General features: G+C 44.0%; 1 protein-coding gene across 1 annotated transcript in view; it reads right to left on the bottom strand.

Moving 5' to 3' along the window:
* UGCG (UDP-glucose ceramide glucosyltransferase) overlaps nt 1–12,204 on the bottom strand; it is a 39,253-nt gene extending 27,049 nt beyond the window's left edge. The window contains exon 1 of the mRNA XM_074812705.1: nt 11,884–12,204. Within this exon, the coding sequence (XP_074668806.1) occupies nt 11,884–11,981 (98 nt within the window). The 5' untranslated portion in view covers nt 11,982–12,204. The remainder of the gene's footprint in view (nt 1–11,883) is intronic.
* Nucleotides 12,205–18,116: the final 5,912 nt, after the last annotated feature.

Raw genomic sequence — 18,116 nt, 5'->3', positions numbered from 1 at the left:
CTCCACGTGCTCCACTAACCCAACCTATTTCATTTCCATCTTCAATACTCTAAATCTTAGTTTTCTATCTTCCCATTCCATGCAAACCACTCAAACAGATGTGGTTTGTTTTTAAAGCCCACTTGCCGTATTTGTTGCACCATCTTCCCTCCTCTCAACATCAGCATACCATACAGTCTGTCACAATTTCTCTCCTTTAAATCTACAATAAACAGTCTTTAATCTAGGCTTTGGTTCCTTTCATTCTGCTAAATCATTCATTTTCAGAGCTGCTACTACCAAACTGTCACTCCAAATTTTATAGTCTGTGTCTTATCCTCCTGACTCACACTATTAAAAAAATTGACCTTCCCTAACTTGTTGAAAGAACGCAGAGGGAGCCCAGCCATCATTTAATGCACAAAGGCTCAACTTTATTAGTACTCACACTCCTTTTATATCTACAATAATCAGTTCATACATATTGCAAAAGCGAGCTCCTTATAGGTTGCTAAGGTTAGATACATTGGTTGCTAAGGTTAAATACCAATCCCTCCCCTTATGATTTCTGCAAGGCCTTGTACATAGTCTTGCTTCTGTTCTTTGTTCTTCTTTGATACTTTTCGGTATTTTCCCATCACGTCGCCGTTGTCAGCAGTTCCTCGGTGCTATGCCCTTTCTCACGTAGCCAGTTGTTAGCAAACTGCTCCACATCTCCCCCGTTTTCTTTTTGCACTTGTGCTAAAAATATTGCAGAGGCAGTCTTCTGCAGGGCCCTTTGCAGAAGACTGACAATACATGGCAACATCAAAAGTATAACCACAATTACCAAGATCACTACCCCTATAGACTTGATCAGAGATATTAACCATCCTGAAAGTCCCCATTCTTTTAACCAGCTTTCAATCCCTAATCCATCTACCTGTTTCAAGCTGTGTAGACCTTCTTGTAATTTCTTAATCTTTGCATGGACTGAAGAATAATTGTCTGTCAGGTTCATGCAACACATTCCTTCAAATTCCTCACATCCATGGCCTTGTGCTAAAAGCAAAAAATCAATAGCTGCTCTATTTTGTAACACTGCATGGTTAACACTTTCTACATCTGCTGTAAGCCGATCTAAAATTTCAGAAGTGCGATTAAGCTCATCTTTTGCCCAACATCCTATCTGTTTTGCTAAGTTCATGGCTTTATTAGCCTCTCCTCCTGGCAAAATAGTTGCAACTAACACCTGTGTAAATTCTGTCCAGAATCGTGGCTCTCCTATCCCACTACAATCTAGTTCATGTATGGACCGCTGCGTCCTGGTTCTGTTAGTAAGTTTCATCAAGGCAGACATATTCGGGTGAAATAAACTTAGTTGTCCCAGGTAACAAGGACCTCCCTGTGGTTGTATCGGTATACCATTCCAGGCTCTGTCACCACATATTAAAAAGATTCCTGTTGGTAGATCTCTTGCTGTTGTTATGTTGCTACCATTACAGCTTGAATATAGTTGCTCATACACACTACCAGGGTCTAATGCTGAATCTAATGAAGCCCACATCTTCCTGTGTGTATTAAGGTGTTCCTGCCTTTTTGACAGAAAACTGACCCATTTTCCAGTTCTTTTAGTTGTTATGCTAGCATTTGCACTTCCAAAAAGTTCTAATTCCTCAAGTGGGGATTCTAATGTTGTATTTAGTGATAATATAAGCTCACACTGATGTTTCCCATCATCCTCTGTATAAGCCGCACTGCATAGTGTCTGATTCACAACATAACTACAAAACTCTCCAGGTTTCCACACTGGAAGTCCAACCAAACAAGTACGGAATGGATGGTTGATACTTCCTAAAGCCAAACAGAGTGATGACTGTCCTGTCAAGTTGGCCAACGTTACCCACACATTTTCCCTTGGCTGATTAAACCTCATCAATGCATCTATTGCTCCACTTAGTGTGAGGATGTAAAGACAAATTATACCTCTTTGTTTCATTGTTTTACCTTTTTCCCTATTGTTAGATATCGTCTCTGCATCTGTCCCCACCTACGGGGAGTAACCTGTATCCATGTAGGGATAGTACTATGTATGAAACACTCAGTCTGTAAGTACACAGATTTTGATTCTTGCACTAGCCGCTGTTTGTGATGCTGTAACCACCAAACAGCCGCTGACAAGTACAATGACTCCTGATTTTCCCACAGATATAGACACTCTTGAGCTGGCTGTCCCGTTAACCTTGCAAGTGCCTTCAGTGGATTCTCATGAATCCATGCATTACAACAATTAATGCACCTTGACCCAAAATATAGCTGTGATTGATGTATCCAATATCTTTTCTCACACCCCCCACAGAATAGTTTTACCCAGGCCTTATGGTCTTGACTCTGGCAGCCTAAGCAAGCGTGACTAACACTTGTCACACTGACATTTAACCATTCAATAATTCTCCAAACATCTGACAGCGTTGCCCAGTAAAGTGGATGTCCGAGTTGACTCTCAATCAACGCTAGAACCGGCTGAATCTTCAGTCGCTGTCGATGAGCTTGTCTCTCTTCCGGCGTCATTGGGAGGTGCAGCAGGTTTCGCCCATCTCGCTGGAACCCATACAGTGCCTGAATTTTTTTTCCGTTGCAGCCTTTCCAGGTCTCGGCAGCACGTATCAGCAGGGTTCACCTCTTATGACACCCAGGGCGCGGGCCTTTTCTCTTATTTCAGTCGCCTTTCGCCGTCCTCGCTGCTTAAGGACCTGAACCACCTTCACTGGTCTTTATCCTTCGTGGCGCCTTATACGTCCTTTGGCACGTATCACGTCGGGGTCACCACTTGTTGAAAGAACGCAGAGGGAGCCCAGCCATCATTTAATGCACAAAGGCTCAACTTTATTAGTACTCACACTCCTTTTATATCTACAATAATCAGTTCATACATATTGCAAAAGCGAGCTCCTTATAGGTTGCTAAGGTTAGATACATTGGTTGCTAAGGTTAAATACCAATCCCTCCCCTTATGATTTCTGCAAGGCCTTGTACATAGTCTTGCTTCTGTTCTTTGTTCTTCTTTGATACTTTTCGGTATTTTCCCATCACGTCGCCGTTGTCAGCAGTTCCTCGGTGCTATGCCCTTTCTCACGTAGCCAGTTGTTAGCAAACTGCTCCACACTAACTCCTCCAACATTATGGGTTTTCTGCCACATTGTTATCACTCTCCAATTTCTGGTTCTGCATTGTTTTGCTTTCCCTAATTATTAATCTTGTAATATAAAAACTCAACCACAATCTTAGTATAAGTAACTCAGATTAATTCCTGCTTTCTCCAGATCTATCTTCCCCTATGGATTACCTAAATTTAAGTCTTGTGACTACACAGTGTCAGGTAAACTTCAAATTGTTTAAAATAAGCAATATACACAACTTACATCCTCTACACAATCTCCTTCTCAGTCTACCACTCCATAATAGTCCAGGCAAGAGCCTGGGTATCATCTTTCACAAAAATCACAGAACAGAGGTTGGAAGGCACCTTTGAAGATCAGCTACTCCAAGCCGCTGGTTCAAAGTGGAGGTAACTAGAATAGGTTGTTCAGGAGCATCCAGTCAGCCTTTCCTGTCTCCAAGGATAGAGCCTCCACCACCTCTCTGGAAAGCCTGTTCCAGTATTTGACCATGGAAGTCTTCCTTTGTTTAAAATTAGTGTCTTTCATTTGAATTTGTGCTTATCGCCTCTCATTCTGTCACTGGGCACCACTGAGAAGCATCTTGCCCTGTCTTCTTCACACCCCTCCAAAAATCAGGTATTTACACACACTGATGGGATCCCCCCAAGCCTTCTCCAGGCTGAACAGTACCAGCTCTCAGCCCCTTTTTTTATGTCAGATGCTGAAGTCTCACTGTCATCTCTGTAGTCCTAAACCAGACTTGCTCCAGTACATCCATGTCTTATTACCAGGGAGCCCAAAACTGTGCACTGCACTCCAGACATAGCCTTACTGCTGCTGTGTAGAGGGAAGGATCACTTCCCTCAACCTGCCAGCAACACATCCCAGAATACTGTTGGGTTTCTTTGCCGCCACAGGTACATTGCTGTTCATACTCAAATTGGCACCTATCAGCACTCACAGGTTCTCTTCTGCCAAGCTGCCTTCTAGCCAGTCAGCCCCCAGCCTGTGCTGATGCCTGGAGTTATTCCTGCCAGGTGCAGGACTTGGCATTTTCCTTTGTTGAGCTTCATGAGGTTCCTGTCAGATCATTTTTCCAGCCTGTCCAGGTCCCTCTGAATGGCAGCACACCCATCTGGTATATCAGCCAGTCCTGCTAGTTCAAACTTGCTGGTATGTCCCATTCTCCAGGTCATTAATGAAGATGTCGAACACTACTGGCCCCAGTGCTGACCCCTGATGATTTTGTGCATCTCAAACTTGCATCCCTTCAGTGGTTTCCATCTTCTATCACAAGCTATCATTACCCTAACCATGCACTGTGCATGAAGCAAACTGCTGACATTTGGTCCAGCTTTGAGCAGGGGGTTGAAACTGAACCTTTAACAGGCACTTCCATTCTGAAGCACTCCTATTTGCTTCACAGTGATGAAAAACTGACTCTCACCTCTGCCTCTAAGTTGTTAGAGAAAGTCTCAGCCACTTTTGTGTTCCCATACCCTGTAATTTTCCTGTGTTCCTCCCCATATCTTTGCATTGTTATCCTTCAGATTTGCCTCTTCTACAATGCTGTCATTCACTCGCTGGGTAAAATCAACCCATCAAGTTATATGGATGTAACACTCACAGCAAGTACCTTAAGGTTTCTGCATAAAGCGGGGTCCATCCTCAATGCACGGATTATTGGGAGACAGGGTTACTGAAAGAGCAGGAAGATGAAAAAGTTGCCCAAGATCAAACAAAAGCCTCAGATAACTTCTCAACTCTTACGCATCTCCAATGTTCCAGTTTACGGTCAAACATTCAAGTCCATTTTTGCTTGCTTTTAACCCTCTAAATTTTTGCAGAAAGAGGCTGCTAATACAGATCATGAGCTTGCTCCATTCCCTGTTCCACATATACAAGATCACAGACAACAATGTAAGTTAAAGTTACCAACATTTTACATCAAGCTTGTCAGCTATGTATCTGGAAAAACTATTTACCCTGAGGTAGACAGCCTGCATGTAACATTTCATCATAAGTGGTTCAAGTTCAATAAGGATTCAACTAAGGAATGAAGACAAACCCAAGAACAGACACAGCATTCTGCATGTGCTAGACACCTTCTAGCTACTTCCTGGAGCTCCAGTACAATCACACTTCTCTGTTTTCTGTTTCTGTTTGATTATCAACAAGAGGGAAGGATACCTCTAATCTCAGAAACGAGTATTTGCACTATCTCCATCAAAGTCTATCAAAATGTTAGTTGACTTACGCCTGGTTAACAGTTGATAGTAACAGGCAAGTTCTCTAAAGATTGCCTTTTAAATCAGATCTACACTACATCCCCTCCTGGCTCCTATCTGCCACAAGACTGCCTCTGAAGCACTTCCACAAACCAAAGAAAATGCAATCCTATGATGCCAAAGTGACTAACTACTACTTCTCTGTAAGACAGCTCAGAGGAACAGACAGGCCCACCAACAAGCAAAAAGGTCAAAAGGAGATGACAGAAGACAAGCAGAGAGGTCAGAGAACAGAGCAGGGTAAGCCTGGACACAAATCATGGACTGACAACAAGGGAGGGAACAAAGAGAAAAACAGGGTGACAAGACAATCAAATAGAGCCAAGAGAAATAGAATTGTTATTTTCTTAAGAATGAAAGGTCACAATTACTATACAGTAATATATTATTAAACAAAATATCAAAATGACTTCACAACAAAAGAAGTTAAACATCAGCTGTGTGGGCTTTTTTTGTTTAGGTTTGGAAGCCATGTTTAGAAAGCTCTTCAACATTGCACATGTACTTTAGGAAATTTGAGTTTTATGCATCTGTGCAAACTGAATTTCCTCCTTGTGTACATATGCATTACACTAAGGCTATTAATTACTTTTAGTTACATTCAGGTTTTTTATTACATCTATACGTTTCTGAAAGTCTTGGGTTTCACTCAGCAGACAAAGCACAATGGACCCAGTTACATCCAAATGCCACATGAATGCAGAATTCATTTCTTCATTGACTGCTATAACTTATAGACAATTAAATTATTTTAAAAAGCAAAAACCAGCAATATGTTTATCAATTAAATGACATGCACTACTCTTCCAATTACACCTGGGAACCAAGACAATGACCAATCTCAGTATCCAGACTGGATGCCTTAAAGTGACTTACATTAAGTGCTATAATTAGAATTGCCACTGACAACTGTTAAAAGAACAATGGAGACTCAAAACCAGAACGTAACTCCATGTTTTGTGGACCAGGCAAATAAAGCAGCAAGATATAAACCGTTTCAGAGATTTACCAAACATTTTCTAAGAACTCTGCAGCAGAGGCAATGCTGAATGCAAGTCACCAAAGATTGAATTTGACTTAAAAGCCATTCGATTGCCTCTCCTCAGTCCCAGAATAACTTTACAATACATACTTCTACTTGGTGTTCAAATTGAAATCATCATCAACAAGTGAGAGAGTTATTCAGAGTAAAAATGTAAAACCTTTCATTGACTTTTTTTTTAGACTAAAGTCTGAAGACATAGTAGGGAAACTGAGATCAGATTGATTATGCTTAAATAAGGCATTTTCTAAGTTTGGCAGGCTTTGCTTGCCAGCTTTATTTTAGAAAGAAGCACACCATGTTCAGAAAGCTCCTATCATTATTAAACTAGAATAATCTATTTTGAAGTACAGTTAAAACAGCAAATCTACTGCCACAGATCTTGCTAGCCAGGGATTCAGAATTACAAGATATGTTAGAGTGCCATAAACCCCACGAAAACAGCTTTACCTGTGTTTTTATTTTGGGGTGGGGTGGTTGTTACTTTTTCCCTGATGTCCTAAGACTTCTGTTTCACTCTTTGCATGTCCTTAAAATGTAAGTTAGAATCATTAAATAACTATTTTAATATACTGATAAAATTTCAAAATTTACTCCTTAGTTTCCTGAATAACACTTTAACAAATACAATAAATACTTTTTCCTTATGAGCACATCATACCCACAGTCTTCTAGTTCAGATATAGCTATACATTTAATTTTAATTCTCAAAGTTCATTTTAGTTGTATGTACAACTACACAACTTCAGATGGTTTCAGAGTCAGTACATCAGAATCTCCAACACTGAACTCTTCTTACTGGATCAGTTGGTGGCTCAACTCCAACTGAAGAGCCTATACGCAAGCAAGGAAGGGTCTTAATCAAGGTCCCAACCTGGGTATAAAGGATAGCAACTCAAACAGGTCAAACATCACAGCCTTACTATGAAGAGTAATATATGCAAACTGCACTTCATCTAATTACTAGCTATGAAAACATGCTATTTGGTCCATGTTTATTGCATTTACTTCACTGATTCAGTATTATTGAGAGCACACCAAACCAAGACCCATTTCATAATCACATACATTAGACAATTTATAAAAATTGGCCTTTTGACTTAGCAGTGTGGCTATTTGCATCTCACTGGTAGCCCACCCGTTTATTTTAAAGGATGAGGTGGTTTGAACTTGGCCAGTAGCCAATCACCACATGGCCAGTTGTTTACTCCCCCCCTCCTCCCCAGTGAAATAGGGAAGGGACAAAAAAAAAAAACCACAACAAAAGAAATTCGTAGGTTGAAAAAAATATTTAGTAATGATAACAAAAAACCAGTAACAATAGCAAGTCCAAACGAGTGAAAATACAGCAGTGGCTCACTGACCGGCATGGAGCCTCCCCCCCAGCAGTGATCCCAACCACACCAGAAATCCCACCACCAGCCAGGAAACCAAAACAAAAAATGAGAGAGCACACATCCCCTTATATATTGAGCATGATGTCACACGATATGGAATACTCCAAAGACCAATCCAGGCCCACTCCTCCAGCTGTGCTCCCTCTCAGCCCAAGGAAAGTTAACTCTATCCTGCTGAAACCAGGACAAAGGAGTATGAAATCAACTCATCCTACTATACTTATTTATAAATCAAAACCATTCCAAGTGGGTAAGGGTAGTAGGAGAAAGAGGTGGCAAGAACCAGATTTTACAAATGCAGTCTGGAAGATATTCTTCCTCAACTGAAATCTTGTACAATACCTTAGATATCCAAACCCTACATCTTTTAAAGCAATTACAGCACAAACCAACACAGCTGAAATGCTGTCATGACCTTAACCTTTACAACTGCTGACAGCACTTCAAGACAAAAAAAACTTACTTTCTTGAATAATGCCATTTATCTATTTAATTCTTGTATGTTCCAAGTATTTTGTTAAATCAAACATCTAAAACACCAATGGGGAATTAGAAGAGGATGACTGCCTAGGCCACAACATGTTTCAACATTATCTTAGTACTCCAGTGGCACATATCAGCCCTTCCAACTCACCAGTTCAGCATTGCTAGACACAGTGCAGATCAAGGACAAACAGCCCTTACCCCAATAACTTAAAAATGTTAAAACCAACAACACTGACCATAAATAAAAAACAGGAAGACTAATTAGTTTCATCTTCTTCACTTCCTGTAACAGGTACAGTATAAGTAGTCTTCAGTATATGAAAAGTATTACATAATTCTACTCTAATACTACATCCTCCCACCAACATCAAAAGGAGTTTCCATATTAAGATCCCTTCATACCTCAGTGGTCTAGGAAAGGGTGCTGCATGTTGTGCCTGCTGTCCAGGGCAAAACAGTATCTATGGAGATGAGATGCACTAGTAAGAGTGTCCAGCCACCAGAGTTTTCAGGTCATGGCATTAATGATACCATCTATCTGGGGTTCCTTCCCCATGAATGCGCTCCAGCAGTTCAAGCAAACACAGTCGATTACCTCCTTCTGCTAATTCTCTTCACAAGGGTATCTTGCTCACAGGACCAGGCCGTTCATCTACACACCACTCCACCAGACAACGCCACAGCCCTTCTCCCTTGCACAGGACAGTGCTTACAAGGGGCACAGGCTCCAAACTCACCAGAGCAGTGCTTTCTCCAGTCATCAGCTATATCCCACCAGCTCCAGTTTCTCAGCACCAACACAGACACTGCAAGGACACCTCCCTGGGATAGATGCAGTTAGGTGTCCAGCATTGCTTTAATTTCACTACCAGCAAAGGGCAGCTGTGTGGTCACACTATGGGGAACAGTGGTCCCATTCCCACAGATCTGCCAAATCACTGTAACTGGGGCAGCTCCTCCACAACAGCCTGTCAACGCAGCACAGCTTGCAATTCAGTCATTTCAGTGCTACCAGCTGCTCAGCTCCAACCAAGGGCCACCTTTTCACACTGAACCCTAAATTCCCATTACCACCAGCCCACTATTCTGTCAAATACAGTCAGCTCCTGGCTCTGGACCTGCTAGACAGTACCTTGAGAGCCTCACTGGAAACACACTTTTCTCCAGCAGTATCATAGGCTGGGACATGACCATCCCAATTCTTACTCATCCCCTTTGCAGCTGGCAAGTTTTCCATTTGTTAACACATTGTTTGTATTAACTCCCCCATACACAATACATACACCTGCAACACAAGTTCCTAATAACAAAACACATAACTCCTTCCAAGTTTCACATAACTGCAAACACTCCAGGCCCAGGCCACACCAGGTCCAGCTGTCACATCCATTCCCCACCAATTACTGTCACAGCCAAAACAGTCTCAACTCAGGGAATTCTACTTACTTTAAATTATTGCCAATTTGGGTACTGAGAAAGAAAAAAAAAAAAGACAAACTTTTAGGTAAGCACCTTTTGCCCTCCTTCCCCAGGCTCAGCTTCGGCCAGAGACCTTTCCTCCCCCCTTTCTGAATTGTTCTCATTTCCACTCCTTACACCCAGTCCCTCCCAAGCCCTTCAGCAAGGCAACACAGGAGGCAAGGGTCAATGCGTAATGCTTTTTCTGCCACGCCCTCCTTCCTACTTATTTTGCTCCACTGCTGGTTGCTTCTTAACTGTTACTCTGCTCCAGCAGGTGTATCTGCTCTGGAGTGAGTTACCTACAGGCTGCAATCCCTCTGGCAGTCTGTGCCCCAGTATGGGTCTGCCAGGGGCTGCAGCCTCCTCAGGGGTGCACTCCCTCAGGGTATCCCCACACTAACATGGGTTGCCCACAGGTCGCAGTCCCTTTAGGGGTATGCATACTTGCCTGGCATGGTTTAACTGGTGCCCACAGTCCATTTAGGAGTATCCCTGCTCCAGTGTGCACCATTGCCTTTGCGGGTGTAGCTCTTGTGGCATGGACCACCCAACAGTGTCCTCTTCCTCTGGTTATCCTCCGTCCTCTCATGTCTCAGTGCATCTCGTTTTTTATCCTCCTGTTTACCCTCTTGCCTGTCTTCCCCCATATCTCCATTTGTATCTCCTGCCCCTCGCAGCTGCCACTCTTTCTTAAAGATTTATGAGCAGCAGCGCCACACACACTCATCTGATAGGTTGAGCTTTTAGCATGTAATGGGCTGTATTCATCAGCCTCAAAGCTGTCCAGAATCAGCTGTGCCCACAGTAGTCCATGGTCTCTTCTCCCACCAGGTACCCTTGCAGCTCCCCCAGTACTGAAATCCTGCCATCTGTGCCCAAGACAATCCATACAGCTAGTTTTCAAGAAGTTACTTATCTGAGTAAATCAGATCTGAAGGCAACCGAACTACAGTACAGAAAAACTGTCAGACCTTATCAGTGACTTCACATAAAAAAAAGAACAAGGTAAGCATGATCAAGGGCATTAGAAGCAAATCTCTAGCACCCACATATTCAAGAAGAGCTTCGCCTTCAACAAGGGCTAGGGTTTATCGGATACCTATAGTGCATGTGAAACAGCAAGAAAGGAGAACAGATAAGCAAAGCAAACAGAAATTCAGATATTTTCTAATCCCTGTAGTGATGCAACAGTGGCCTTTTATTTAAGAGAGTAAAAACATAGTCTTCTACAGAAAGAGAGGTGCATTCTTAATCCTTTCCCCATGTACCCACAGACAATTCCTGTGCCCAGCTCAAGCAATAACCTGCTTTGTTTGCCAGCCACCAAAATGCAAACACTTCTCACAAACTCTTGAAGCATTTTTCCTTGGAGTTATCAAAAGAGGGTCTATGCACACTACATTTACACTTCTTTTTACCAGTACCACCATTACTTCTGAAGGAAAAAAAAGAAGCGTGCTTACAGCTAAAATTCTGTCTGGTCAGCACAGAGTACTGTGCTACTTCGACTGTTCTGCTGTACGCTCGTTGCACACCCAAAAGCTCACATTTTATAACGGCTGCGCACGTTGGTCTCCCACCACCAGTGGAAAAGCCTCGCTTTACAGGTGTATCGGCAAACAACAAAACCCAAGCCTTCCCTAGCTCCACTAAAGGTGAAGAAGCAAAGATCACGGAGCAAGAGCAGGCGGCAGAAAGCTACGGAGAGGGGGTTTTACACGAGGACCGGTGGCAGAGTAGCAGCTGTGCCCTCACGACAGCCCACCCGACCCCCGGATGGGCGCCGGCCCTCCCGCCGGGGGCTGCGGCGCAGGAGCGATGGTGTCCGCCCGCCGGCCCGCAGGTGCTCCCCGACAGCCCCGCGCCAGGGGAGGGGAGACAGGGGAGGCGGGGGGGCTCTCCCTGTCCGGAGCCCGGCCGGGGAGAGGGGGCGAAGCGGTGCCGCCGGGGAGGCGGTGCGGGGGACGAGGCCCGCAGCCCCGCTCCTCAGAGGCGGGTCGGCTCTCGGCGCGATGGCGGGCGGGTGGGGTGGAAGGGGGTGAGGGAAGGACGCCGGCACCATCCCCCGCCCCGCCACGGCCCGCGCTTACGTGTAGATGATGGACATGAAGTGCATGAGCCAGAGCACGACGAAGAGGATGAGCCCGAAGATGGCCAGTCCCTCCAGGGCCAGGGCCAGCACCGCCATCCCCGGGGCGCGGCGGCCCGAGCAGGAGCCGGCGGCGGAGCGGCAGAGAGGGAGGGAGGGAGGGAGGGAAGGTCGCTCGGCGACGGCCGCGGACAGGCTCTCGAGGTGCCGGTGCCGGTGCCGCCGCCTCCTCCTCCTCCTCCCGCTGGTGCACCGGTCCGGCGGCCTCCGCGCCGCCAGCCGCTCGCACACTGACGAGCTACCGGCCCGGCCTGCTGCTGCCGGCGCCGCCCGCCCCCGCCTTTCTGTCAGGCGCAGGCCCCGGAGAGGCGGGGCGGGCAGTCACGGGGCTGGCGGGGGCGGCGGGGCGGGCGATTGAGGCCGTTACCGCGCCTCCCCTGCGCGAGGGGCCGGGCTGGGCCCGGTGTCTGGCCCCGCCGCCAGTTGTGTGACCTTGGGGCCGTTCCCCTCGGGTCGGTGGCACCGGGCGGCGGCAGCGAGGTGCGGGGCTGGGGGCCGAGGTAGCGGCAGGCGGGCGGGCGGGCAGGCGAGACCCGACCCGGCCCGGCCCGGCCCGGCCCGGCGGCCGCCGAGAAGGGCTGCGGGAGCGGCGGAGGCGGCAGCTCCTTGTCCTTAAACTTTGCTGGTGGCTCTTAAAAGCGCTCCCTACCCAGCAAAGGCCTCGTCGCCGCAGCTGAGGAGGCCACTGGCCGTCCTCCACAGAAGCAGGGCTCGGGGCAGCCGGTTGTTGCCGAGTTGATCTAGCACAGATGGGCTGATAGGGCTGCGTAGCCTATTTTTTTGTTTGTTTATTGCGTTTTGAGTCTGAAAGCTTTCTCGGTGACCTCGAATGCTGCAGGATAGGATTGCTACTTGCAGCATAGGTGTGCACCGGTGGTGCGGATCCTCCCCGGGGGGGACCATCGGCCCGGAGGACTGGGGTGATGCAGCAGTCGCACTGCAGCTACCATCAGCCAGGCCCATGCACTGGTAAAGCAACCTGGTGACTACCACCCTCGGCTAGATTTGGGTTAGTGCCCAGTTAAGGGAAGAGTCTGTTGCTCATTACTAATCATCTAAGCCATCTATTCTTGCCTTTATTTGGTTACAATATTTATAGCAATTTCTGTTACTGTGGTGTTGCCCCCCTTTTTGAGGGGATTTGTATGAAGAAACTTCCCAGCACTTCTGTTCGGCTTTTACAGTTTACACTAGCATTTTGGATCTGGTGTCAGAAACATCAATTTAACTCTTCTGCTGATTGTGTAATAGTGTAAGAGACTGACAGAGTTAATGCCTCAAAGATTGTGGCTGCACAGTGCAGAGAGCTGTAGCTCAGCCTGGCATGGGTTCATGCCGGACCGTGCAAGGTTTTGGGTTGCCCAGCAAAAACAACTCGCAGAGTTTATGTGAGGAAGGGGCTTCGCGACCACACCCCCCTCGTGGCACCTGTGCAGAAGATCAGGAGTTAGATCAGCTGAACAGGTGTTCAAGAGCCATGTAAGTCCTCCTGCGGTGTGACTGTGCATAGGAGTAATTAACGTATGATGGGGGGGGAGTGGGGCTAGAGGCGGGGAGTAACACCCAAAGACCATCCCCCCTCGCCTCACAGGTAAATGAGTCCAGGAGAGCCTGCGCTTTTCCTCGCTTCAGATGTAAATGAGCACAAGAGGATCTGCCCCCTCCTGCCTTGCATGCAAATGATCCACAGTAATTAAGGAACAGTGAGCAGTGTATTGGTATGCAGCCACCACCATCACCAGCAAGACCAGGAACTGGACGAACGATGTCACTGGAACCCTGGGTGGAGATCGAGATCTCTACTTTCATTTTTCTATCTTTCTCTCTCTCTCTTTCTTCTATGTTACAGGCAGTTCAGTCCTTTTTAAAGTAACAGGGTTTACTATCTACTATTGATAACTGTTTATAGAGCTTTAACAGGGTTTAATTGGCTTCTGTTAAAATATAGTTTCTGCCATTAATAAATTTTTCCATTGATTGATTGGTGTTATGTCACCTTAATTTAGCCCAAGGGTATCTCAAATATCAGCTGTCGGGGTGGGTTGTCCAGAATGGCCCTCTCTGGCACTAATTGGCCTACCTGTTAAGAGGTAAATTCAACTGCCCCTAGCCCCTCTAATCTTTGAGGACCGGCTAGAACACAAGGGGATTGATCTCTTACTAAATTAATTTGTCACCTGGAATGCAACAAATAGGCAAACATGCATTGCATTAACTGTTTTAAATTAAATTCCATTAATCTGGGGTATGCTGCAGAAGATAAAATTACTTGAGCACCTCTGCGTGCATACTGCAGAGCTTGCCAGATGCAGGTTAGTTTTAGTCCAGAAGAAGTATAGTCATACTTAAGAGATTATGAGAAGGTACGCTTTTTCTTCAGGACTCTTGACAAGTAGCATAAGCTGAACATTGCAGTGTATGCACACTCTCTAATAGATTTTTTGCTTCCACAGTTCTCAATTATTACTGCAGATGAAAGCATGCTCATAAATTCTGTGGAAGAACTCAGTTTTTTAAAACTCTTTAATCACCATGATGCTTTGAAACTGTAGAAGAATTAGGTTTCAAGGTAGCTCTAGTTGTGTATGAGGTTAGGATGTAGAAATTTAAAGGCAACTTACTGTCAGAAAAGCTAGGCTCTCACATAGTGTTGCAAGAAACTGACTAAATTTAAATTAAAAGCACAATGTAAAGTTAAAAGTGAAAAGCTACTGATAACTCTGGTAAGAACATGTGAGGTATGGGTCCATCCTAGAGCCAACACTGCCTGTTCAGTTTGTTAGTTCCTGCTAACATTAATTCCCACATAAATCATGGTGGCCAGCAACATACCTTTACACTACCTTCAGTGTTTTTGTAGTAAAATTTCCTTTAAATTAAATTTTCAAGTAAAACAAATTACCTTAATTTTCAAATTCCCCTATCACAGACTGTGTGCATATCATTTATAACTGAAAGTGGCAGTCAGTTTTTAATTTTTCTATTCCTGCAATTAGAGTCTAATGATCACATTTGTATTGACTTAAGATCACCTCGATGAGCTTTATATACATTCTTTGGCCATGAGTTGAATTGTCATGCTCGATTTTGGCACTGTAGCAAGACTAGTCTAGCCAGAGAATTATGAGCTGATTATGAATTGTTAGAATATAGCTGATATAAGGCTTACCTGGTTGGACTGCATCTCTCTTCCGAGGCAGAAACAGCCTATGCTGTATCTTGCATTAAAATATGACAGTACAGTGAATTTAGGAAGATTGAGGGCAAATAATCAGTTTATTAAACTTTTTCTAGTTTTGAAGAAGTATTGAGCTGAAGCAATAAAGCTTATTCTTTGTCCTAGAAGGCGTTTGCCTGGGAGATTACATTGACAGGCTGTTTATTTTGCAATAGCTAGGGTCAATGGCTCCATGCAAACAAACTTTGCTGAGGCTTCTTCATAAATAAAATGAATAAAGGTTATTTAACCTGCTGCTGACTCCTATAGTTCAGCAAACCACACCAATAAATGAGCAGTCCTCAAACAATATTATGCAAGAAAATGACAAGCTGGCCTAAATAACTTTGGTTTAGCAAAGAACCCATCTTTTTGCCATCCTCTCTGGAACAGCATTCTGTCCTGCTGGCTTTGTTGTATGGGGAGAAAGAACTACTCTTTCATGAGGGATTTAAGGTAGAAACCTGCAGCACCCAGCACTCGAGTCAATGTTGGGTTTCAAATAGGAAACTCCAATATACTTTCAGGAGATTCTGTGGGTGCATTGTAGAGGAAAGTCAGGTCGGGCAAGGCCTTTAACCTGAGTAACCTCTAGTCAAACCCTGACACATGGATTCTTTAAGCAGGTATATCAAGCTTAGTGGGGGAGCAAAGAAAAGAGTAAAGGTTCCCTGGAGCAAGGGGCCATCTGGAGCTGTGACAATTCAGTGGTAGAGGACTTACTCCTGGTCTCCCCTCTGTTAGTGTGAAGTGCAGTGATTCACAGAGAGCAGTGCTCTTCAGATAGTGCAAATCTGCCTCCTCCTCAAAGATGCCTCATCATGCCTCGGAGGCATGATACACCCTGGTGTTTTAACCAAATGCTTTGGACTTATGCTAATGTGTAATGTGTTTAAATAAAAAACAAACAAACAGGAAAAACAACCTCCCATGTGCTATAGAGCTACTGTTCTTGATTCATTCATCATTTCACCAAAATATTGATGAATTTAGTTAATAGTGTTTGAGTGTAGCTTTGTTGCAGACTGAAAAATACTACTTTAATAGAAATCTCCTTCCTAAGGATCCTAAATGGCCTAGATATGAGACTTGTTCCAACAGCAAAAATGATGCAATAGAAACACTGTTGTGTAATTTTGAACTGATAAAAAGGGATATGTATGTTTAGATCATTAGCAAAAGAACATTAATGTGTTAACCTGTAGTGATAATGGTATCAGTTCTGAGAAGACTGTGGAAACCAAAACCACAAAAGTTTCTCCTACTAGTATATCTGTAGAAGCTTTTAACCCCTACACAGACTTTTCAGTTTCTTCCTAAACCGTCATTGTTTCTGTCAAAAACCATCATTTACATAAGCTTTGGACACATAAAACTGTGCTTTAGTTCTCCATCTTCAGATGGAGCAAAACACTTTGTCACCTGAATTCCAGTTAAAAATATATTTAAAATCTGCTGAAATGCTATTTCACAGCTTGTGTGCCTTTGTTAGTATTTCCAAGTATACATTCCCCAGTTCACTGTATTATTACTGTTTCTGTTCAGAATGATATCACTGAGATTCTAGGCAAATAGAAGGCAAGGACAAAATAGTTTTCTCTTGCTTATGTGCATTTTTCTTTATGAAACTATGGAAATAAGGGGACAGACAGTGTAAGTTTTCCCTGTGCATAATGATTAGATCCATTCATGGATCTGCACTCTGAAACTGCTTTGTAAAATACATTATTATAAAGGGAATATGCATTGGTAGGAATTGTGTGTCTTTGAAACTCTGAAAAGTCTGCCTCCAAGGCCAAGCAGGATGTTGGGTATGTATAAGCAACCTTTTATTAAAATAGCTTTTTTGTTCCTTTTCTTTGAATTAAATCAAATAAATGTGTATATTACTGCTCAGCATGTTTATTGTTATACAAATGTTCTGTCTTCCAGCTTTCTCTTCTTTAAATCTCCTTTGTTTAGGTTGTGAAAAAATGTATGCAGTCATTAGTTGGATTTGATATAGAAATGTATGCAATTGCTCCCTGCCTATTAGTCTCCCTGCCTAAGTGAGTCCAGAATTTTATTCAGGTCTTAGAGCACTTGTAAATATTGAGGAAAAGTCTGTCTAGTAGAAGAGAGAGACAGAGACCCAATTTATCAGACAACTCTGACAGTATCCTCTTTATTCGGTAGTAACAACCTATCTAATCAGCATATGTAAAGTGGCCCATGAGGTTTAACAAATGCAGTTCTAGGCTAACTGTAGCGCAGACTGTTTCTTGTCTGGTAGAGTGTCTCAGCAAATCAAACACCAGAAAATTTAGACACCAGACCTCTTGCAAATGCGCAAGAATGGAACTAGTTGAACCTACAGCTTTCAGTGAAACCTCAAAGTACAAATATGGGAGGAATGAGGCTTCACTACTTTCAATTTTCAGAAATCTTTTTGTAAGAGAATGTGAAAGCCCTTTTTTAAAAAAAATCTCAAACAATATTGTAAGATCCATGCAAATGTTTCAGTTACTTGGTATTTTTCTTGAGAAACTGATCCAGGTTTACACTAACCTATAAACCTTCTCCCAAGTATTGCTGCTGAAAACAGTTGTGCTTATGCAGCCAGCATTAAACTATGGGATACTTGGAGAAGAATTGAATTTAGAAAGCCAAAGTCATTCATTATACAGAGTCACAGAATAGTTGAGTTTGGAAGAGACCACTGGAGATCACCTATTCCAACTTACTGCTCAAGCAGGGTCAGCTAGAGCAGTTTACCCAGTTTGGCGTCTGTCCTCTCCTCAACCAGGTATTTGTGCGCATTGGTAACATTCCTCTGAGCCTTCTCTTCTCCAGGCTGAACAATCCCAGCTCTCTCAGCCCCTCCGCATATGTCAGATGCTCCAGTCCCTCTGTCATCTTTGTGGCCCTCAGCTGGACTCACTCCACTATGTCCATGCCTCTCCTGTAGTGGCAGTGCA

The sequence above is a fragment of the Strix aluco genome, chromosome Z, assembly GCF_031877795.1.
Source record: "Strix aluco isolate bStrAlu1 chromosome Z, bStrAlu1.hap1, whole genome shotgun sequence".
Lineage (NCBI taxonomy): Eukaryota > Metazoa > Chordata > Aves > Strigiformes > Strigidae > Strix > Strix aluco.
Note: the sequence above shows the minus strand (reverse complement) of the source record. Positions and strands in the feature narration are given on the sequence as shown.